Source organism: Saccostrea echinata, unplaced genomic scaffold (genome assembly GCF_033153115.1).
Source record: "Saccostrea echinata isolate AGI-Se365-2 ecotype Australia unplaced genomic scaffold, CSIRO_AGI_Sech_v1 ptg000016l, whole genome shotgun sequence".
Taxonomy (NCBI): Eukaryota; Metazoa; Mollusca; class Bivalvia; order Ostreida; family Ostreidae; genus Saccostrea; species Saccostrea echinata.
In genome coordinates this window covers 3,926,316-3,951,635 of record NW_026889765.1, presented here as the reverse complement: position 1 = coordinate 3,951,635, position 25,320 = coordinate 3,926,316, and the positions used below count along the sequence as shown (strand labels likewise).

General features: G+C 33.9%; 1 protein-coding gene across 1 annotated transcript in view; it reads right to left on the bottom strand.

Annotated features, from left to right (window-relative positions):
• Positions 1-2,471: 2,471 nt before the first annotated feature.
• Positions 2,472-25,320, bottom strand: part of LOC133188349 (sodium- and chloride-dependent glycine transporter 1-like) — a 30,321-nt gene continuing 7,472 nt past the window's right edge. The window contains exons 2-14 of the mRNA XM_061323730.1: positions 14,442-14,685; positions 12,277-12,408; positions 11,608-12,013; positions 9,926-10,058; positions 9,491-9,625; positions 8,969-9,072; positions 7,388-7,512; positions 7,033-7,145; positions 5,873-6,004; positions 5,121-5,220; positions 4,543-4,643; positions 3,992-4,159; positions 2,472-3,001 (exon numbers count right to left, since the gene is read on the bottom strand). Coding sequence (XP_061179714.1) covers positions 2,849-3,001; positions 3,992-4,159; positions 4,543-4,643; positions 5,121-5,220; positions 5,873-6,004; positions 7,033-7,145; positions 7,388-7,512; positions 8,969-9,072; positions 9,491-9,625; positions 9,926-10,058; positions 11,608-12,013; positions 12,277-12,408; positions 14,442-14,685 — 2,046 coding nt within the window. The 3' untranslated portion in view covers positions 2,472-2,848. The remainder of the gene's footprint in view (positions 3,002-3,991; positions 4,160-4,542; positions 4,644-5,120; positions 5,221-5,872; positions 6,005-7,032; positions 7,146-7,387; positions 7,513-8,968; positions 9,073-9,490; positions 9,626-9,925; positions 10,059-11,607; positions 12,014-12,276; positions 12,409-14,441; positions 14,686-25,320) is intronic.

Sequence of the window (25,320 nt, the reverse complement as noted above, 5' to 3'; positions counted from 1 at the left end):
TTATTCTTCTTAATTTTTTCTGCCAATCGGATGTGTTTTTACATTGTATATGCAAACTGTCATAGTAGATCAATTCTAAGTATTGAAATTCAATCTTTCCAGAAAAAAGGGTCTTAATGTATTTTTAAAAGCATAGAATAACACAATTCCCACTACCTGACATTTTCTACCAAATGCATTTATTACAATAATGTATCATATTTAAACACAAATTTTTAGCTCCTGTGACAGCAAAATTTAAAGGTCAATGCATATTTCATCTAATGAGATGGTAATATATTCACAAATACAAAGATTGTTTGGCAACTAGAATGCAGTAAAAATTAAATTTTAATATGTCAACTATACATTTTGTGCAAACAATAATTTAAAAAAAATGTATCAAAATATTTCTAACTTCTTCCTGATGATTATACATAAATTATTGACAATTATAAAACTTCATTCACTGTCACTGGCAAATTCCTATTAAAGAAAGAAATGGCAAAATTGTTTAAAAATAAATTCATGCATCAGGGACCTATATACTAACAGTTGTATACAGGTCCCTGCATGTATACAGTCAGTTGGCTTATCCTATTAAATACTCTATAGGCCTAAATACAAGTACAAATATCATAGTAAATTTATCTACAGTTGAACATTGTTTTCAAATTTCATACTTTAAATGAAAATTTCATTGAACCCATACACTGTACATCTGTTTGTTTCATAAGATGTCAATCTCTAAGTGGTAATTCCACTACAGTTTTGACTGTCTTACTGCTTTGGAGGCAGTATGAAACTGTTCATTCTTTTTATTGAAGTTATTAAAACAATAAATGAATGATAAAGAGATATAATAATGAAAAAGTCATAGATTTTCTATCAAAATTGAGAAAATAAACAAAATTTCCATGTTATAAATTGCAAATTAATGAATCTATGATTAGATTACTTATAAATATTGATCTATAAGCTCAAATACTTAGAAAAATTTGATCCAGGTTTTCCAAAAAAAACAAAAAACAAACAAACTTTCGAGATAGTGGTGAAATGAAGATTGCTGACAAAATTTTTTTCAAACATTTCTTTGGATTTCTTTAAAATTCATGTATATTTGAATACTGGTATGTATTGACAAAACTTGTGTATTTTGAAACAAAGTTGCTGTTTTCAAAACATACTGCACACTAATAAAATAAGATTGTATACAATGGACGCAAATTTGAAAAATAAAATAGCACAATGTAAATAGAGACATATGAAATGGACAATCACTTGAATAACAGACATCAGTTTTTATTTTTACAATCATGCTTTGAAGATCAATACATGTACTGGGTTTTATGAACAATGAACACAGAACTGAGGCACAGGACCTACAATGTCAACTCCTTCAATTCATTTACAGGCATGTTTTAAAAAATAAATGCTTCATTTTTGGAAATGTGTTCACATTTTACAAAGAATGTTTAAAAAAACACCTGACAACTGCCTTTAAAACTTATTCCTTCAAATCAAGACTAAAAATATGTCTTATATCGCTATCAAAAATAAATTAATATAAACTATCTTCTATAACGAAATCTGCACCAAATTCTTAAAATAAACAACGTAAAAAGCAATTCATATTTTCTTTCACTGAACATCTGAAGTAAAAGGATTTTGACTGTCAACAAATTAAAAAAAAATAATACTTCGATACAAATATAAGTAATCATTACATAAGTATACAAATATAATTATGCAAATATTATAATTATGCTTCTAGCAAGATTCTCAAGTGTACTGATTGCACATGCATGGATGACTATAGCTGCAACAACACAATAAGCCTCAAAAGAGATGTTTCCATGCACAGCTTTTGCACAACATTTGAGAAAAAAAAACAATAACGCACATGTATGTACTGTACAGCAGGAAATTAACTTGTAGAATTAATTTTTGTGACTATAGCAATAATTTAACTCTGCAAGTTAATATTTGCTATATTCATGAAAATAAAAATTTCACAAATTCAACATGCAGTGAAAAATTCTTAAGCATAATGATAAGGATAAACTGAAGAAAATATACTGTTGTCTGTATATGGATACGAAAGCCCTGTCTGTTAAAATATAATTACATTGTAATATAGTTGATTAGTTACCACCTTCCTTCAAATATCAAAAATTGTAGAAATCCGGAGTTGAAAGCTCACAATCTTAATACATGTCTGATACAAAGTTTATTGTTGGTGTGGTTACATTGAATTTCACATTTCAGGTGTTAAAAGAAAACCCTCTTGAGATTCAGACTACAGCAATTTGCTACAAAGTGAGCAAATTGTGATTTTTTCCAACATAATTTTTATGTGCTGTACAGTATTCAAAACTTCTTGTAATTCAACATTTCTAAGTAATCAAAATACAGTTAAGCATTAGAATTTTCACCCTACCTGAACTTTAAACATCTTCAGAGAGTTATCTAAGAGTGTAATTCATAAAACATTTGGATCTGTAGATTTATTAAATTTATATAGTTACATGGAATTCAGTTTCCAGTTATAAATCATATTCAACAAAACAGAACATTTACAACTGTAAACTTCTTAGTTTTCATTCAATATATTTAAGTTAACTTATCTTTGAACATTTTCTCCATCTGAAATGGTTAAGAAACCAGGTGACTTTGCTGGTGAATATGATGACAATAGTTTCACAACAAAAGCCAAAATACACAACACTTTTGCAGAAGCTTTCAGTTTTGACAGAAAATTTTCTGATTAAATCTATGTATATAGGACTCCATTATAACAATTCATCGACAAGTAATTTATGAAACACAACAGAAAGCCGGAAAATAAATCCTTCAAAAAGCACTAAGATCATCTAACAAGATTCCCGAGGAGGTTCCTTTTGGCAGTGAGGAGGAGAGGTGCCTCATCAGGAGTGTTCTGTAGGTTTTCCTGGTACTCTCTCTTGTATTTATTTAAATGAGGACCCCAATCAGCTGATGGTTGGGTGAGTTTTCTTAATCTCTGAAATTAAACAAGAATAAGTCAAAGTAATTCATCAAGTTTCAAACCAGAGGGAAATGGCCCTGGATGGTAACATGTTACATCACAAAGCAACTTTTCTTGCTGTACTTTCTACACGTAATCCCCCTGCAAAGTCACCTATAAACTTCCTGTATTACAATTTATAAAAACAAGAGGCCAATGGGCCACAACACTCACCTGAGTTACGTTGGCCCTACTGTTCTTCATCAGATTTTTAAAAGATTTTTATATTCCCTTGAAAAATATGACCATACATGTATATTACGGCTCCATTCTAACTCTAAGAGGTCTCCGAATCCACATACAATGGGGATGCTTCAATATCAATAGGACTAATATGGCTTTGCAGTTATGGAGAAGAAAATTCTTTTCTGGTATGCATGCGTTATGGAAAATTTGATCCTGATTTTAGCCAACTCTAACTCAGAGTCCGTATTTAAAAACCATTAAATTCACATAACATGAGAGTGTCTGCAAATTAATTTCTATTGTGTTTCTTTAGATTTAAAACAAAAAAAAATTCTTTTAGTTCCAAGTGAAACTTTGACCCCCTAGTGTGGCCCCACCCTAACCCCAAGGGCCATGAATTGAACATTTTAGAATCTTCCCTACCTCAGGAAGCCTTCACATAAGTTTCATCTTTTCTGGCCCAGTGATTTTTTAAAAAGATTTTTCTTATATCTTTCAATGTAAAACTTTCTTCCCCTATTGTGGCCCCATCCTAACCTCCGAGGGCCATGATTTGAACAATTTAGAATTTACACTACCTTTGGAAGAGGGCTCATTGCTCAGTTTAATCATAAAAAGTAGTATAGAACAAGATTCTGAAAGGGACTCAGATGACATAAAATAACTCCATACTTATATAAATGTTTCTTGGATCTGAAGAGGAAATATCTCCAGAAGAGAGAAACATTTACAGAAGCTTCAAACATGGTATAAAATGATTGGTCCAAACACCAGACCTACCTGTAAACAAGTTCCATTTGTCTTGGAGAAGTAATAAATGGCTGTTACTGGTAATGGAACCAGTGGAATGAGAGAGAGAAGGAAGCCTATAACACGGGCGTGTATAGGGTATTCATATCCCTCATAGGTAGGGGGCTGGTAGTTTGTCAGGGTTATAATGAAAGCTGCCTAAAAACAGAGAAATATGGTCCTTATGTGCAAGTACACTTAAAATATGGTTATAGCAAACAAACATGCTTATATTGAATTCATGCTTACAGCAAAGTGATTGGCATTCCTTGTATTTCTTTATTGCATTACAAAGTTAATGGATATAATGAATTACATATATAATGAATCAGAATTGTTTGTTCCTTGCCCTTCACTATAGTTCATTAAACTGTACATGTATCTATGTCTTTTCATTATCAAAGCATTCTAAGTTTACCAAACAATTTCCATTTTTCTTTACTATTAGGCAAAAATACTGTAAACCTGGGGAAACACTTGAGAGAGAAAAAGTTTGATTAACAATAAACTGAATGTCAGTTCTGATTTCAAACTGCCCTTACCAACATAACAAGAGGTGTGATGATACACCAACAGACACGTATAACCACATTCACCTCCATTCCTAGCATCATCTTCACATCTTTACTGAATCTATCAGCACCTACACAACAATGAAGAAGGATCAATGCAGTTATTTTCAAGCCTGACTTCACATGTCTGTAACATACCATAAACCACAGTGAGAAACATTATGAAGTTTGTGACAGACTCAAGTTTGCCAATATTTGTTACTGTAAGCCTGTCACACACTATGTGGCATTCTTATAATGAAAAAAATATTTTAAAATCAAATCAGGGATTTCCTGAATAAATTACATCTCGAATAATACTCTGTTAACAGATGTCACCAAACGATACAGTCAAACCTCACTATCTCACACTTGATGGGACCCAGAAAAAAAACTTTGAAATATACAAGGGTCCAAAATACAGAGGTTAAAATTAATAAAGAAAAGTGCTTGGGACTTCCAACTCATCTCAACTTATCCATTCAAGATATCAATGGTTGAGATACTGAAATTCAACTGCAGTTGGTTTACAATAGTTATTTGAGCAGAAAAGCTATCTGAACACTCACCATAAATCCAGCCAACTATGACACATTCTAGGAATGAGGTCAATGTGACACAGAGTGAGGCTGCATACCAATCAACAATTTGAAAATAATACATCCCTCCCTACAATAGACAAAAATAAATGAAGTTCTCCCCCTTCTTACTAGTATAAAAGATAAAAATACAGACTCATGCATGTAGTGTTGTCATCCTTCTATTCATTTATAATCAAGGATTAACATAACTTTCAATATACATGTTATTTTCCTTACAGTTAACCTTTAAAGATACATATCACAAACAAATTTTCTTATCTCCGACATAGAAGAACTAATTTGCTTCTTTTTTTTTTTATTTTTCTTTCAATGGAAGGTAATTTGGAAATTCTAATCTTGTAATATGTAAAAATAGACCCTTGAAAATGTTCCAGGAAATCTATTTACAGGAACAAAACTTCATACATTTTTTAAAAATTTTAAAAATTACATTGAATTGTAAAGTTACATTTTTTCCACTTTTCACCAAATTCTGTGGCTTAGTCAAACAAGAAGTTGTTAAACTAAATAGATATCACTTTTTCAGTGAGAGAGGAAACCTATTTAAGCAAATTAAGCTATCTGAATTTTGGAAGAAAAAAAACTGATTGTTTTATTTCTCCTTTATATACAATGTAAAAAAGCAATTGAAAGAAAAATGATAAAAATATTTCTTTTCACAATACAAAATCTTATTTTGGTATCATGAGTTTGCAGAAATTATAGCTGATCTGACTTACACTGGTAGTAAAAGGTAGACCCAAAATAAACATAATGGCACACAGTCCAGCTGTCAAAAGAGTTTTCCTTCCACCAAAATACTGAGGGAATGCATCAACAAGACCACTGGACACTGTTTCAAAGGTTCCAAACTACAAAAAATCAAAGCTTTCAAAAGGCACCAAGTAACAAAACCAAAATTTAATTCAATCAGTGACTAATCCTGACATTTCTTTGGCCATATAGCGATCAATTTTTGCTATTTGCACTTTTTATGGTAATATGCACATCTGTCCTCCTATAGTTTTGGTCTGATATCAGTAAGATTTGGTACACATGTAGACTACACTAAGATACATTATTCTATAAATTGATTTTTGAATTTGATGAACTGTGTTACCATGGTTTATAAAAATAGAAATTCCTGTCTTTCAGAACACTACTACTGCTACAGTTTTGGTCTGATTTCAATAAGACTTGGTACACAAGTAGACTACACTAAGATACTTAATTCTATAAATTGGTTTTTGATTTTGACAAACTCTGTTTCCATGGTTTATAAAAATTGAAATTTCTGTCTCTCAAAACACTACTTCTCCTACAGTTTTGGTTTTATTTCAGTATATGATTTAGTAACCATGTAGACTACTCTAAGATACATAGTTCTGTTTACTGGGTTTTGAGTTAAATGAATACTGTTTCAATGTACAGTGTATACTAAAATAGGATGAAGTTGGAATTCATTTGAATCATTACCGGTACTCGTCTGTTTTTGGTCTGAAATTAATAATAACTTGGTACGCAAGTAAATCGAACTGAGTATTATAATTCTTATTTTTTAATGTTGGCATGGCTAGTAAGTTCCATTTCCAGGTACTGTTTTTCTCTTTCTTATCATAAGTACAAACTAGCAGAGATACAGTCTCATCAGAGTCTTCTGGTTTTATATTCAATTATTCTCTCTCAGATCTACAACTTATAACTGCAATTTATCTCTATCAGAAATAAATGATAATGTTTATTTTCAATCACAGCCCCTCAAGCTGGTTTTAATCTGACTGACATACCAGTATATCAGTCTGTAGGCATGTGTTTTCACTGAGACAGTAATTCATTATACATGTATTGTGCATGCTAGTAATTTGATCTGTGTACCATTAGAATGAACTAAAATACTTACCTGACTATCTATTCCTAAAGTTAATAGCATCAGAAAAAAGAGCACAGCCCACAGATGAGGAAAAGGAAGGGACAACATGGCCTCAGGGTATACAACAAGGGCCAGTCCTGGACCTATAATTATTAATTTGATTTTTAAAAGGTGCAAGAAAAACTTCAACAAACATCACTTTGGTACAGTTATTTTAATAAAACCATTTATATGATTCTCAGAGGGAAAACTGATGAAATTATTTTAAAAAATAAATTTAATAAATAAATTCTTACCTTTTCTGCTCTTAATAAAAAAAGAAGTCAACAAAAAATTTTAGTATCAATTTAATTTCTTCTGCACAATGCCACATAAAAAATGGTACCTGAATCAGCCATGTCACTGATTTTTAATCCTGTCACAACCGCCAAATGGCCCAGTACGGTAAAAATGACAAAACCAGCATAAAAACTTGTCAGTCCATCAGCCAAGCTTCCAATGATTGCATCTCTGGAATTAGAATTTAATAAAATCTCCACAATCATTACTAAAAACTAATTAACAACCCAGTGCTCATGTTTGCTAGCAAGGAAAAAAAATAAATTTAAGCAATGCTAAGGCTTTTGATATGCCTCTCAGAACTGTTAACTAGGGACATTTCTTTCACTTACAGTTCATATTAACTATTGCACATGAATTCTTACCAAACTGAATGGCAGATAAAACAACATGGAAACAAGAAAGAATATTACATGAAAATAGCATGACATTTCCAAATACAGTAAAACATGCTTATAGCGAAGTACCAGGGACGTGCAATTTTGATTTTTGTTATAAACGTAATTCATTATATCCATTAAGATTACGTTTTAAAACCAAAGGGATTGAAAATCACTTCGCTGTTAGCTTGAATCCATTATAAGCGTGTTTGCTATAACCGTGTTTTACTGTAATTTGTTCTATAGCCCCCTTCTCCTTATCTGAGAAAGGTATACATGCATGCACCTAGAAAGAACTGAATGGAAAGTACAGGGTAGTTCCTTCAATATAAAACATTCTGCACAAATAAATCTCATACTCCATGACAAGACTGCAAATCAGGGTTCTCACTAGGATTTTGCTAACTTGAGTCCCAGGACTCAAGGTTTCTGAGAAGGTTGCGTCCCAGCTAAATTTGATGCGTCCCAGAAAAATTATGTTGAGTCCCAACTAAATTATTGCAGTATCCTTCCATCCAAACATCAATAAAAATCTTTATCATTTTATCAGTTTGTTTACGCAGTATTAACATATTCAAGTATATAAACTGGTAACGCATTCAAGCTATATTCTAAAATACACGCGTAATCAATTGCCATAAATTTATAAAGCTAAAAAATCAAGTACCCAGAAGTTGACTGTATACAATCACAGGTGTCATGTGCAATGAGGCGTAACTAATCCTGTCGGTCGTCTGCACTGGGTGAAATTCACGAGGTAATCAAGCCGCATTGTGTATACAAGCAGTAATTATGGTTTCTACATGTAGATAACACTCAAGATTCAAAAGTGTTTTTAAAAAAAAGCTGCAGTGTGTTTACAGCTGTCGGAGTTTGGCATGCGACACTATTATGACTATGGACTAATAAACATGAAATATCTTATGATCAATCCCTGTTTTAAAAAAAGAGAAGTAAGTATAAGAAAAGTTGTTTCTTGGATAAACTTTATGATAGTTACAGGAAGGTTTCGATTAAATATTTCTTTGACAAATTCTTACATCTAAATTCCCCGTTTTCGAAATCACCCGAATTTTCTCGCTAACGAGGACGCGTCCGATCACGAGTCCGCGGACGCATCGTTTTTAAGAACCTTGCGTCCCAAGTAATTTTGCTGCGTCTAGGACGCAGATTCTTGCGTTAATGAGAACCCTGCAAATGTTTTTGCAGATAACACTTAGTGATATAAATTTAAGTAATATATGTACCTAAAACAGTTGTTATTGAATTTGTTGTAACTAGACATTGTGATGAGTCCTCCCCATGCTGGCCCCAAGGAGTAGAAGACCTGAATTCCAGCTTCAAGCCACACCTGTTGGAGAGATTTTTCTGTCTCATTAATTAAGCTGTATATTTAATACAGGTTATGTCAACATAAAATAAACGTGGTTGCAGTGATTTTGATTTTATCTCCGTTTTAAATAATCAGAAGAAAAAAAATTATAGTCTATAGAAAAAAGGGTTTAATTGAAAGATGGATGTGAAATATTGAGCTTTTCAAGCACATGTATGAATATGCATGAAATTCATCATATCTTTTAAAAAGCTCCATCACTTCTTATTCTGATTCAGAAATAGAAAGATATCTGAATGAGATTGAGAACATTCTAAAATATGTTAGATTATGTTGAACTTGACAAGTTGTTCTTCAAAATATTCAAAACCTCTTACATCCATCTAAAACATGCAGATCTTGATCTTCTGAACTATGGATATTTAATAATAATTACCTGAAAATCTGACAGTCTTGAGAAGTCAGGGGTCAGATAATACATAATGCCATCAACTGACCCCTCCAGCATTAGGCCTCTGATCAAGAATACAGTGAGCAAAATATAGGGCAACACTGCTGTCACATATACAACCTGAAAATGAAACCAGACAAGGAGGATAACCTAGCTGTAGTATCTCTAACGGTTCCAATTTATATGTATTTATCTTAGAGATGAGACAAAATTCAAGCATTGGGGAATTTAAATCTGCATTTTCCTTGATGCTTTTTTATCAAACTTAAAATTTTATCTTCCACTGAATGTTGATAAATAAGTAAGACAGTTTTGCCATATATAACAAGCAATGAGACAACTCAGAAAACTCAGTTTTATTAATGTGGACAATCAACAGTTACTTCCCTTTATAGAAAAGGTAGACATACATGTACTTACTTTTCCAACAGATTTGACACCTTTCATAAGACAGAAAAAGACAAGCACCCAGGCCACTAATGAGCCAATTATGAGGTGAGGTTCTACTGAGCCTGGATTATCAAAACCACTGGAAATTCTCAGCACTCGACGCCTGGAAGAAAACAGTCGTCCACTTGTACTCATACTTATTATTGTAGTCAATGCTCTGAGAAAAATATGTCAACAACAGATGTTTGTGAAACACTTGCCCCCCCCCCCTCCCCCCCTGAACAATTTTTCTCCATGTTCAAGGGGCTTAACTCAGAAATTGCTCAATCGTACCCAAAACAGAACTGGTGTGTTGGTTGAGAATACATTAAGAGATAGTTTTATCGAAGACTGGAATGTAAATGTATTAAATTCTCCAAAACCTTAATTATACAATGTACAAGTGTGACTTTGGTTTTGAAAATTACCTAAACATGTTACCAAATGATCTTAGATAATATTTATGTTAATTTTATTGTGTCGGTCATAACTTGCCAATTGAAGCTGGTAGATTTTATAGTATTGATAGATCTGAGAGACATTGTAACCTCTGCAATAACAATGAACTTGGTGATAAGTTTCATTATTTATTTAAGTGTCCTTTTTTTAAGAATGAAAGACAGAAATTTATACCTAGCAATATTTACACAAATCCAAACACCATATCTTTTTATGATTTGATGAATACTTCTGATATATATGAACTAATAGGTTTAGCTAAGTTTTGTAAAACTGTTCTTGAATTCTTTCATACCTGAACTTCCTACAACGTAAACATTAAACAATTTTTTTTTTAACAACCGTCAGTACTGTCCATATCAAAGATCTTTTTGTAGTTCATTATGTTAACTGTTCACATGTTAATTTGTTCAATTGTTAAACTCTTATTGTACTATACCCCATGTGGGGGCTTTAGTGAAAATAAAAGTTTCAAAGAACTTGACTTAGATATTCTTATGATAAATCTGTATACCAAATTTCATTTCAGTATGTGCAACCTCTGCAAAGAAAATGAACGGAAACTACAAATAATTGGAATTTTTATAAGTCCAAGGGGCTTTACTCTGTCAGAAATTGCTCGATCGTACCCAAAACAAAACTTGACCTAGATATTCTTATGATAAATCTTTATACCAAATTTCATTTCAGTATGTGCAACCTCTGTAAAGAAAATGAACGGAAACTGTTGGAGGACCTACAGACAGACAGACCAACCGGCTGACCAACAGACAGCAGCAAAGCAATATGCCCTCCCTTCTTCGAGGGGGGCATAATATGTCATACGCAGCATCCAAAGCAAGACTGTTTCAGTGTTTGTTTTCTTAAATGTATTAGATTTGGCTAAAAAAAGCTTTTTTTTTCTTTGAACAATGATTTTCAACATTAATACATGTATTAGTATATACATTCACAATTGTTCTCCTTCCTTCATATCTTTACAAAATTCTAGCAATATTCATGTGTCAATGCAATGAAAATGTGATGTCTCAATGATGTTATTTGACAAGGATGTACATGTATTTGCACTGAGTTATAAATGTCACCATGTGCACAAACAATTTCCTACTGCACACAGACTTCAGTTTGTATGTACATCACATATAATTAATGCAAAAATGATCATTCCAAGCTTAAATGTTTCGTAACATTAGTAGTATCAGTCTCCCACTTACTGCCAGAATTCCTTGGCTGCTGTTGGTGAATCTTTGATTATATCCTGAATACTATACCCTGTCCCAGTTATGGTAACATTGGCTAGAGCACTGTTAGTGAGAACAGGGGAGGTATTCTGAAGTTCTGATTGTGTTGTAGCACTAGTAGTAAATGTGCCATTCTGAAATCCAGACCTGGTCATCCCTGTGATATTGTAAAATGATGAATTGGCTGCTGCTATTGTGACATTACCAGCTGCTTTGGCCCTGGACTCGATGCAGTATTCAGTGTTCCAGCTCTCTGTGCAGACTGACCATGGCAATGGGTCAAAGAAGGAATTGACGAGGTAGTACAGCACCCATACTATCACAGTGATGTAGTACCATGACATCAAAGCTGATACGATCACCATCAAAAATCCTAAACCTACAGTGCATGTCTTCATTAAAAAAAAGTACTGATAAAATGTTTTCATTAACAAAGTCAATGTATCACATATTTTCAGTCCTATAAAATGGTATACATGTACATGGCACTATCAATTGCAAATTCAGCAATGTTCACATATAAATACATGCTTAGCACCATATGACATATTGACCTAGTATTTGACATTTTTTGACACCTCATAATCATCACCTGTTTATTCTAAACATACATCAGCCCACATTTTCTGTATTATCTGTTACCTTTGAACAATGGACAGAGCTTCCACACAAATATGGAGCTGACTCCCGAGAACTGTCCTAAACATAGCTCCAGGAAGTACAGGGGAATTCCACAGAAGATCAGGAAGAAGAAAAACGGAATCAGGAAGGCTCCTGAAAAAAACAAAACAAGAGGCCCATGGGCCACATCGATCACATGAGCACATTGGCTAGGCAAAACAAATCAGTTCAGTATTGAAAAGATTACTGGGGGGGGGGGGGCTTGAAATTTAAACTACCTGATGATGCTTTCATGTCAATATAACAAATGGCTTTGTTGTACTTGAGAAGATTTTTTAAAAAAAAATTCCCATATATCCTTTGTAAAAATTTGATCCCCCATTGTGGCTCTTCCCTATCGCAAGGGTCATCATTTAAACAAACTTGAATCTACACTACCTGAGAATGCTTCCATATCAATATGACTTAACATAGCTTTTCTGTTCTTGAGAAGAAATATTTTTTCTCTATGTTCTTATGTAAAACTTTCGATCCCCCATTGGACCCCACCCTACCCCCTGGGGTCATGATTTGAACAAACTTGAATCTACACTACCTGAGGATGCTTCCATATGAATATGACTCATCATTGCTTTGCTGTTCTTGAGACTGAAGAAGATTTTTAAAGATTTTTCCTATATATTTCTATGTAAAACTTTGATCCTTCATTGTGGCCCCCGCCCTATCCCCGGGGGTCATGATTTGAACAAACTTGAATCTACACTACCTGAAGATGCTTCCAAATAAATATGACTCATCATGGCTTTGCTGTTCTTGAGAAGAAGATTTTAAAAGATTTTTCCTATATATTTCTATGTAAAACTTTGATCCTCCATTGTGGCCCCACCTTACCCCAGGGGGTCATGATTTGAACAAACTTGAATCTACACTACCTGGGATGCTTCCAAATAAATATGACTCATCATGGCTTTGCTGTTCTTGAGAAGAAGATTTTTAAAGATTTTTCCTACATATTTTTATGTAAAACTTTGATCCTCCAGTGTGGCCCCGCCCTACCCCCTGGGGTCATGATTTGAACAAATTTGAATCTACACTACCTGAGGATGCTTCCACATGTGTTTCATCTTTCCTGGCCCTGTGGTTCTTGAGAAGAAGATTTTTTAAAGATGCTATTAATTCTTCACTAATTCTTTATTATTTCCCCTTGAAAGAGGGTGTGGCCCTTCATTTGAACAAACCTGAATCCCCTTCACCCAAGGATACTTTGTGGCAAGTTTGGTTGAAATTGGCCCAGTGGTTCTTGAGAAGAAGTTGAAAAATGTTAAAAGTTTACAGACAGACAGACAGACAGACGGACAGACAGACAGACGGACGCTGGACAGAAAGTGATCAGAAAAGCTCACTTGAGCCTTCGGCTCAGGTGAGCTAAAAACACAAAAATAAGCAAAAGTCAACTGAATTTAAAGCAATTCTGATAATCTGTTATTTTAGTATTCTTTGAATGAAGGTTTTTCAATGATTTTCTTAATGTAATCTGATCAAATATGGCCCCTCTTGTGGTCCCTCTCTGAAAATGGCCTTTGAGATGAATGCTTTATACATATACAGTCAAACCTCTTTATCTTGAACTCAATGGGACCGAGAAAAAAACTTTGAGATATCTGAGAATTTGGGATATCAAGGGTAAAACACTTAAAGAATCACTTAAAGAATAAGGGGTTGGGACTTCCAATTCACTCCAACATATCCATGGTATTTGAGATATCAGTGTTTGAGATACCGAAGTTCAAGTGTATATACACTTAAGAAAAATACCTGCACATATCACTTTATCATTTTTTTTAAAATCAGAAACTCAAGTTCAAAAGAACTTTTACAATTGATTCCTATGCAATTTTTCTAAAATATTTTTATTGTGCCTTAATCAAGGGTAATAATTTGAAAAAAAAAAACTTGTATACTGATTTTCTTCATAAATTTAACTTACAACCGTAGCCATACACATCTTGAAAAAAAAAACTAAAAAAAACTAAAAAAATATTATATCCAGCTGTGCTTCAAATTTCTCTCTTGACCTCAAGTCACAGCTTTTTTCAAGTCTCTAGATTCTTTAAAACAAATAAAAACCTACGGAGATCCTGATGTGTGACACATACTACAGACTTGTATATTTTAAAAAGTTATACCTCCTCCATTCCTAATACACAAGTATGGAAATCTCCAGATGTTAGACACACCCACTGAGTATCCAATCACAGACAACAGGAAATCCAGCTTGTGGCTCCAAGTACCCCTTTGATAGTCCTCCTCTGATACATCCCCATCCTCCATCTTTCCCCCATTCTGCAACTCCTCTAATAAAACCCCATCCTCAATCTTCCCCCCATTCTGCAAATCCTTGGGTGGAAATTTTCCATCAGTCTTGCGCATCTATACAAAAGAGAGTAACAGAACATATTCCAAACAGCATCATTAATGGGGATTGTTGTATATGACGTTTTCACCATAAACATTTGCTGTAGAACTTTTTCCAACAAACATTGCGAAACTAAAAGATGTATCAAAATAGTCTGAAATGTATCGCCACATCACTCAACTGACACAATTTACCATTTTCATGACATGCAATTCTAACTACCAGGTAGCAGCAAATATCACTGGCCTAATATTGTGTGAGGGTGTCATTAAAAGAATTCTCAAACAAGAGGCTCATGGGCAACAACACTCACCTGAGTAACTATGGTCCTTCTGTTCTTCAACAGCAGATTTTTGCCTACATATTCTTATGTAAAACTTTGATCACATATAAGGCCCCCACCCTATCCCAGGTGGGTCATGATTTGGACAAACTTCAATCTACACTAATCATAGCTTTGCTGTTCTTGAGAAGCTTTTTTCAAGATTGTTCCTATATATTCCTAATTATGACTCTGATTGCCCACTGTGGCCCCACCCTACTTCCTGGGGTCATAATTTGAACAAATTTGAATCTACACTACCTGCAGATGCTTCCAAATAAATATAACTAATGGCTTTGCTGTTCCTGGGAAAATTTTTTTTTAAAGACTTCTTCTATATATTCCTATAATAAACTTTGATCCCCCATTTCTGCCCCTCCATCATACCCTACGGTCCTGATCTGAACAAACTTCAATCTACACTACCTAAGGATGATTCTATATAAATATGACTAATCATGGCTTTGCTCTTCTTTAGAAGAAGATTTTTAAAGATATTTCCTATATATACCCATGTAAAAATTTGATAGCCCGTGTGGCCCCACCCTACCCCCAGGGGTCATGATTTGAACAAATTTCAATCTACCCTATCTGTGGCCCCACCCTACCCCCAGGGGTCATGATTTGAACAAATTTCAATCTACCCTATCTGAGGATGCTTCTGTATCAACATGACTGATAATGGCTTTGCTGTTCTTGAGAAGATTTTTAAAGACATTTCCTCTATCTTCCTATGTAAAACTTTGACATCCTGCGGTGGAGTCGACCTGCCCTATCCCCATGGATCATGATACATGTATAAACAAACTTGAATCTACAGATGTAATGAATGTTTAACATGAATTTCATCTTTTCTGGCCAAGTGGTTCTTGAGAAGATTTTTAAAAGATGCCATAAAATCTTCACAAATTCTTTATTTTTTCTCCTTGAAAGAGGGTGTGGCACTTCCTTTGAACAATCTTAAATCCTCTTTACCCAAGGATGCTTGGTGACAAGTTTGGTTGAAATTGGTCCAGTGGGTCTTAAGAAGAAAATAAATCAAAGTACTGAAGTACTGAATGACGGAGGCATACGTAAAAGAGCCCCGGTGAATTGCAAATACAGGTTGTTGAGAATAATAGGTAATTCACGTTAATTCCGCATGAAAACTAGAAGCATAACTTTAAAAAATGCGGATACTTCTGTGGGCTTTTTTTTAAGTACAGTGTTAAGGAAGCTCTAAATACGTACTGCACATGCACTAAAAAGTTCAACTCGTAGGAGTTTTATGCAGTCAGAGTGATCTGCCCTTAGAAGTAAGATAGAAAAAAATGGTCATTTACAGTTAATTATACAATTTGTAATAGATTAAAATATTCTTAACCATATATTACACCAAGAATAAGTAACTGAATTCATTATCTCCATTAATCTTCCCAGTGTAAGTAAACAACACTGATTTCTGTTCACAAATAGTCAATTGTCTTTTAACATTTTTTCTGCTGAAATAAGGCACCTATGTTGAAAATGAACTAAATAGTCTCAATATGCACACCTTTATATGATATGTTTTTCTCCAAGTCCAAAAAGCACTTTTTGCTAGTGTTTAGAGCTTCCTTAAGGAGGAATGGCTTAAGTATGAGAAAACTATGGTGTCCCGATAGGGCTTTTTGCAAAAGTGTAACAGCGCGTTAGGAACAATGCACTAACGTGAAGTGACAATGCACTAGTCCGTTGTTCACAACACACCGTCGTGCTTACACACAACAGGTCATCACGCTTTTGCAACTTTACACAACATGCCGTCGCGCTAACACAAAACATGCCGTCACGCTAACACAACTTTACGCAATCTATTGTGTGTTATCGAGACGACGTGTTGTGTAAAGATGCGATAGCGTGACGGTGTGTTGTGTGTTAGTGCGATGGCGTGTTTATATGAGCGTGACGGTGTGTTGTGTAAAGTTGCATTAGCATGACGGTGTGTTGTGTGTTAGCGTGACAACGTGTCATAAACAACGCGCCGGGACATTTTTACTTTGCGCTAGTGCTTTTTCACTTACAAAAGTGCAACAATGCGTTAGAAACAATTGCACGTTGTGAACTACATGCTAGCCCGTTGTCACCTATGCTAGCGCGTTGTCACTTTGCACTTTCGCATTATTCCTCACGCGCTTTTACACTTTTGCAAATGACCCTATCAGGACACCATAGAAAAAGCTTATTTATACAAATCTTGGCCTTATAGCGAACATAAGATTGATACTTAATGATTAATAATCACTTTTGTGATTGATTTGTTAATTTGCAATGAACAACTTGCAAAAATATTATTAATAGTTCGTCAATTACTTTACCAAAACTGTATAATGTAAAAAACAAAAAAGGGGGGGGGTCATCAAAAGCCACAAAAGAAACTATAGCAGGGTTCCCAATCATTTTAAATTTTACGGTGTTGCAGATTTTCCGCAAAGCACTCATATTAGCGATATTTTCACGATCAAATTTATCCACTATTTATTATAATTACAAAAGCAGATATACACACACACAACTTTTTGAATCACTAATTCGTTACACAAATGTTGTGGTCGTACATATTAATGAAAAATAAATAAATCGATATTGAAAACAATCAGAATGTCTCCTGTATATCATAATGTACATACTATAACACCAACCAACTTCAACCCCCCACCCCCACCCCACCCCCTCCAACACACAACTTAAAGATAAATAAGTACGATTAAAAAAAAAAAATTACATACTTGTATCACTATGTACAAGGTGTACCTGTATTAAACCTTAACTTGATATTTTTGTATATAACTTTCTTACATGTGCACTGAAGAGCATGCAGGCGAAATTCTGGTTAATACAACCGAACTAATTAGCATCTTTAAAAGTAAATTTTGCCGTATTTTTGGTCACTTGATCGAATTACCAGTAAGTTTTTGAATTTAAAAAAGAAACTTTAGAATAGTAAAATACTTTCAGGGGGTGTCCTTAAATTCTTCAACAATACATCAATTTAATGATTATGGCACGATGTTTGACTCACAATGCCAACAAAATTCTAGAGACGTGGTTCTGAAGTAAAGACAATTATTCACTTAATTTTTAAATGTTTAAATAATACAGTCAAACCTCGCTATCTCGAATTATGTATTTAAAAATTCAACTAGTAAATATAATACGGTTACATTGAACTGTGAAAACAAATTATTTGTCTTTGTTCCTTCATGCGCAAAGTCCAGCGAGGGTTTAGGAGATAACTGATACTGCAAGGTGAAGCAAGACAATGTGCCCTAATCTAAGAGAAAATTAAGTGCTCTGGCTATAAAAATTGAAAGACGATAGATTTGTATGATTAAAGTTTCAGAGATAATTTATGTTCTGATTACGGATCTTACTGTGTTCGCTTTTTTTTCTGTGTCACGCATAAATTTGAATCGTTAGGCCTACTGAGTCGGGGAAAATTTTACTTTGTCGGGGCTGACACAGTAGAACAGCTCATGGAGAACCCTGCTATAGTGCAGATTGCTAAAAACGAGCTTACGAAAGTCTGTTGAAGTTTCTCCACAGTACGACAAAATTGTAATTTAATGTTACGGATACCTACGATACATTTATCTAAATATTGTCAAGTATACTATGACAGCTTATCGTGATCATAAAATTTTCCTGATACATGTAATCTGATGAGTTTCAAGGGATTGTGTGAATTTCTTACACTGCGTTCTTTGAAAGTAAGTTATAATAAGGCTCATTTCAAAAAGTATTGTTCATATCTTCTAATTGTACCATAGAAATAAGAATACTAAAATTACACTTGATGTGTGAATCAACAACATGAAGTGATTCAACTGAATCTACTAAGAATAAAAAAAATATTCTATTAAACATATATGCTGTAACTAGCAATTAAATGTGTTCTCGATAGAGTGGACGTCCAGCATTATAAAATTATGTATTAATTAGACGTACTTCATAAGGTCAGTATATAATTCTATTTATTTGAAATATTAATTGTCACAGATGAATAGCTGAAAAAAATACTGTCTTGATCATGTCAGCAAAACCAGTTTAGCCCCCAGTATAATAATAGAAAATGCTAAATAAACAAAAAAAAAAAATTGGTGTTGCTCTGTTTATGACCCGCTTAAAATATACGACCTTATGCTGATTCTCACTGAGCCAGATGATATAATGGTCATTCTCATAGCTATTATAGTTAAGATTTGCATTACTATGTATGTCAAACTGGTTTGTGAAAAGATTTACATGTATATGTTTAATATATTAAAAAAAAATAATCCATCTTATTTCTTTATTATTAACATAACTAGAAAACTGACCAGTCAGCAAGGGCCCCGCCGAGGGGTAGAAATATAAGGGTGCAGCTTACAAAATGAGAATTTTAATTGATTACAAAAATTTAAAAATATATGAAGGAGAATATGCAATAACAACTGTATTTATAAAATTTCAAGATAATTCCTAAATATCCAACAACCTGTAAAGAGTATCCCTGTATTTACATACCGGTAAGGCAGTAAAAAACATATCTATAATAACTCAATTAAATGTATATTTAAACAAGAATAAAGCATGTGTTTTATAAAATGCCAGCCTTCAGTGAATACAAATATCACCCAGACTTGACCTTAACTTCAAAACAAACATCAGTTGCAGACAAAGGTTAATTTACCTTAAAATGACAAATAAAGATAAGCCTAGAAAATTTTCTGCCCCAGTCAAAATAATTAATCCCAAGGAATTAATTGTACTGCTCTCTCATCCTTTTCTTTCAAGTTTACAATAAGAACTCTTTCAGTAATGATAGAAGGAGTTTATCATTGGACTACCCGTTAAAATTAAAAGTATTCTTGAATTTACATACGGCAGCCAAAAACAAAAGGCCCAGGGGCCACATCGCTCACCTGAGCACTATGGCTAGGAAAAAGCAGAAATCACTTCAATCTTGAAAGGTTGAAAAGTTTAAATATAAAAGTGGTTGGGGGGGGGGGGTGTCAGGAATTGAACAAATTTGAATCTACATTATCTGAGGATGCTTCCATTTAAATATGACCAATCATGGCTTTGCTGTTCTTGAGTAGAAGATTTTTAAAGATTTAACCTATGTATTCCTATGTAAAACTTTGATCACCCATTGTGGCCCCACCCGACCCCCAGGGGTCATGTTTGAACAAACTTGAATGTACACTATCTAAGAATGCTTCCATATAAATATGACCAATCATGGCTTTGCTATTCTTAACAAATAGTTTTTTTTTAAAAGATTTTTACTATGTGTTCCAATGTAAAACTTTGATCGCCCATTGTGGCCCCACCCGACCCCCGGGGGTCATGATTCGAACAAATTTGTATGTACACTATCTGAGGATGCTACCATATAAATATGACCAATCATGGCTTTGCTATTCTTAACAAATTGTTTTTTTTTTTTTTTTAGAATTTTTACTATGTGTTCCTATGTAAAACTTTGATCGCCCATTGTGGCCCCACCTGACCCCCGGGGGTCATGAGTTGAATAAATTTGAATCTACACTATCTGAGGATGCTTCCATGTAAATATGACCAATCATGGCTTTGTTGTTCTTGAGAAGAAGATTTTTAATGATTTTTCCTATATATTCCTATGTAAAACTTTGATCGCCCATTGTGGTTCCACCCAACCCCCGGGGGTCATGAGTTGAACAAGCTTGAATCTACACTACCTGAGGATGCTACCATATAAATATGACCAATGATGGCTTTGCTGTTCTTGAGAAGAAGATTTTTAAAGATTTTTCCTATATATTCCTATGTAAAACTTTGATCGCCCATTGTGGTTCCACCCAACCCCCGGGGGTCATGAGTTGAACAAGCTTGAATCTACACTACCTGAGGATGCTACCATATAAATATGACCAATGATGGCTTTGCTGTTCTTGAGAAGAAGATTTTTAAAGATTTTTCCTATATATTCCTATGCAAAACTTTGATCGCCCATTGTGGCCCCACCCGACCCCCGGGGATCATGATTTGAACAAATTTGAATCTACACTACCTGAGGATGCTTCCAAGTAAATATGACCAATCATGGCTTTGCTGTTCTTGAGAAGAAGATTTTTAAAGATTTTTCCTATATATTCCTATGTAAAACTTTGATCGCCCATTGTGGCCCCACCCGACCCCCGAGGGTCATGATTTGAACAAACTTGAATGTACACTATCTGAGGATGCTACCATATAAATATGACCAATCATGGCTTTGCTGTTCTTGAGAAGAAGTTTTTTGAAGATTTTTCCTATATATTCCTATGTAAAACTTTGATCGCCCATTGCAGCCCCACCCTACCCCCGGGGGTCATGATTTGAACAAATTTGAATCTACACTACCTGAGGATGCTTCCACATAAGTTTCATGTTTTCAAGCACAGTGGTTCTTGAGAAGAAGATTTTTTAATGATGCCATTAATTTTTCACGAATTCTTAATTATCTCCCCTTGGAAGAAGGCGTGGCCCTTCATTTGAACAAATTTGAATCCCCTTTACCCAAGGATACTTTGTGGCAAGTTTGGTTGAAATTGGCCCAGTGGTTCTTGAGAAGAAGTCGAAAATGTGAAAAGTTTACAGACGGACAGACGGACAGACGGACTACAGACAAAATGTGATCAAAAAAGCTCACTTGAGCCTTCGGCTCAGGTGAGCTAAAAAAATGAATAAATAAATAAATTAAATAAATAAATAAAAACAGAATTTAAAAAAAAAAAGAAACATATCTTTATGTATATCTTGTTTTTAGAATTCAATAAATTCATAACTCATTGTATATTTTACCAAAATAAAGTATGAACATTATTTAAATCCACATATCAGAGAATGTAAACATCATTCAGAATTGACCTTAACTTCAAAACAAACTTCATTTGCAGACAGAGGTGTTAATTAATCTCAATTTGACAGCAACAGATAATGCTTTGGATTTTCTTCAAGAGGAAAGTTAATTAATCCCATGGGACTAGTTGCAGCTTTCATAGTTTACAATAGGAACATTCTCAGCAGTTATCTCTCTTTGCCCTGGCATTCATTCTAATGTAAAGTTAAGGAATCTACCCCACCACCCCAGCTCCAAACTGGATGACATAGAAAACCAAACTTAGCATCAAAATATGTCTTACTGCCTCTTCAACCAACATACCAAATTTGAACTTAATTGGTCATCTACAAAAAAAGTTATAAGAAAAAAACATAAAATTTGTGGATGGAAGAATGACAGACGGACAGACAGACGGACAGACAGACAGACAGAGTGATTACTATAGGGCACCCGCAAATCCTTGCGGGGCCCTAATTAAAACTCATTAAAAATAATCTGTATTTATTTAAATTTGTGAATTCCTATTTTCAAAACATACTTCACAATAATGTGAACATGTGTTGTTGTTTACAATTCAACCAAAGTTATCGTTCTTGCGCAAGGTTCGTCTGAAAGAATAAATTAGTTTCCCATACCGAGTTCAAAGATACATTTTAAAGTTTCTCTTTATAAAACGTTTTGTGTATTTAAATTATTTAAGACATGTTTAATCAGAATATCACATCGTTTTGCTGTATCTAACCCACATTATTATAGGTCTCCTGTAGGTTTCAATTACGTGTAGGTCGTCAATTAGGCCGCGCCTTTCAAAGATTTGCCGCTAGATGGCGATCACAAATTCCCATCCGTCGCAGATTTGCGATAGCAAAGGACGCGAGGCTCTATGAGCCTCCGTCCAAAAATATGAAAAGTTTACAGACAACACATGACAGATAGACAGACGCTAGACATTTTCTGATCAGAAAAGCTCACTTGAGCCTTTGGATCAGATGAGCTAAATTTTGCAGTTACGTGCAGATTTGATGTCTACCCTTACAACGTTCATAATTTTTTGCTCTAAGTTTCATGTCTATTATAAACAACGATTAACAAAATGTCAGCAAAGAGCATATAATATTATAATGATATCTACCATTACATATTACATACAATGATTTAGCTTATTAAAAAAAAAAGAGAAAAATTACCATACTGACTGACATGTCAAATCAAGACTTTCATTGTGGTATAGTACTTCACATATTATACATCTCATACCAAAACTGTGTAATCAAATATATGCTATACAGCTTTTAGTTTAATTTTTCAAATATAGGTATCAAAAACACATTATTTTATATCACAGCAGTAGAAATATCCTTTATGTCTGCACAATCTTGAAGGAAATTTTACAGTGCATGAACTAAATCCGAGTGTGCAAACAAACTGAACAGTGTACAGGTCTACATTGGAGAGAAATTAATCTATCTGAGGAAATGTGTCTGTTTTTTCTCAGATTAAAATATTTTTGAATGAAAAAAAATCAGACTTTTTTTGCACTTGAAATTAAAAAGGATAAATTTCACTGCTTGTTTATTTTTATAGATTGGTAATTTTATGTTCTGCAGACATGATTGTGTACATATTTTGAATACTTCATATTCCACTAGAGAAAAACAAGATCATACCCCTTCCTTCATCCCTAAATATTCTGATTTATATACTAAACACATGATTAATTCCTAAAATATGCAGTTTGTTAAAATCAAACATTATCTTTTTTTTCAATTTACTGAACTTAAGAACTAAAACAGGAAGGTAAATCATAATAAAATGCTTGCAAGAAATGAAAAACACTTAAAAATAAATCTAAGATAAGATTTTATTCCTATTTACCTTTATAATATAGCTACTGATAAATCTTTAAAGTTCCTAAAGGAAAGAAATGGAATAAATAAATACTACGTTTTTCCCCCACACCGCAATCAACTGGTTTCTTCAGAATCTTTGGCAAATGTGCTGCCTTGCACGTTACTGGCAAAATTTTCTGGTAACCTTCACCCAAGACTGATGGGTTACCCCCCAATCTCATAAAAACGTACAAACAACTGGGTCACTGGCAGAGAACAAACACACAAATGTCAATGCTCTAATGGGTGATGAAATCATTTATTTGAGGGCATTGGTTTACTTTTGTACTATTAAAGAAATCAAATATCAATTCAGTAAATTCACATCAATTTGTGTAGTTATGCATACAAAAAAAATAATTAAAAAAATAAAATAAAATAATAATACTAATAATGTAAATTTGATTTAATTCATTTTCATAATCACACATTTTACATATACATTGTATGTAATTACACATGTATACTGTAATTTAAACATATCACACATTTAAACACACACACATTGGTAAATGAAATAAAGACCAACATTTAAGATAACTCATCAAGACTTTTTGAGTTTAAATTCATATCCTCAAAAACTGCAAACAGGTAAGATGTCAGAAAAGTCAGATGGCTATTGAGACAAATTTTCATTTTGGTGGGGGGGAGGGTGCTGGTAGCAGATTTTGGGGGAAAAAATCTGTCCTTTGAGATATTGAAAATAAATAATCTGTCCTCAAATCAAGGGAAAAACAATCTGGTGCTACTACCCCCCCCCCCCAATGGAGTTTGGCAGTTTTCTTTCATATTTTCTTTTCCTTTTCTTTTTCTGCCCCCTCAATCGAAGATTCGGGGGCATATAGTTTTTGCCCTGTCCATGTGTCTAGCTGTCTGTTTGTCGGCAAAAACTTTCACCTTGCCTACAGCTTTTGATTGGTTGGAGCTATGGCTTTCATATTTCACATGTGTATATCTTGTGACAAGACCTTTCTTTGGGTACCATCATATATGACCTTTTGACCTTGACCTTGGAGTTTGACCAAGTTTTGCAAAATTTTACCGAACATTAACCTTGGTCATAACTTTGAACAGTTGAAACCAAGGCTTTCATACTTCACATGTATGTAAACCTAGTGACAAGACCTTTCTTTGGATACCAAGAACTTTGACCCTTTGACCTTGGAGTTTGACCTACTTTTGGAAAACTTTAACCTTGGCTATAACTTTTGAATACATGTAGTTGGTACTGAGTCTTTCATCCTTCAATATGTAATCCTTGTGACAAGACCTTCCTTTGGATATTAACAACTTTGACCCTATGACCTTGGAGTTTGACCTACTTTTGGAAAACTTTAACCTTGCTCATAACTTTTGAACAGTTGGTGCTAGGGCTTTCATACTTCACATATGTAATCCTTATGACAAGACTTTCCTTTGGATACCAAGAACTTTGACCCTTGGACTTTGACCTTGGAATTTGACCTACTTTTGGAAAACTTTAACCTTGGCCATAACTTTTGAATGGTTGGTGCTAAGGCTTTCAAATTTCATGTGTATTTCTTGTGAGAAGGCCTTTCCTTTGGCACCATTA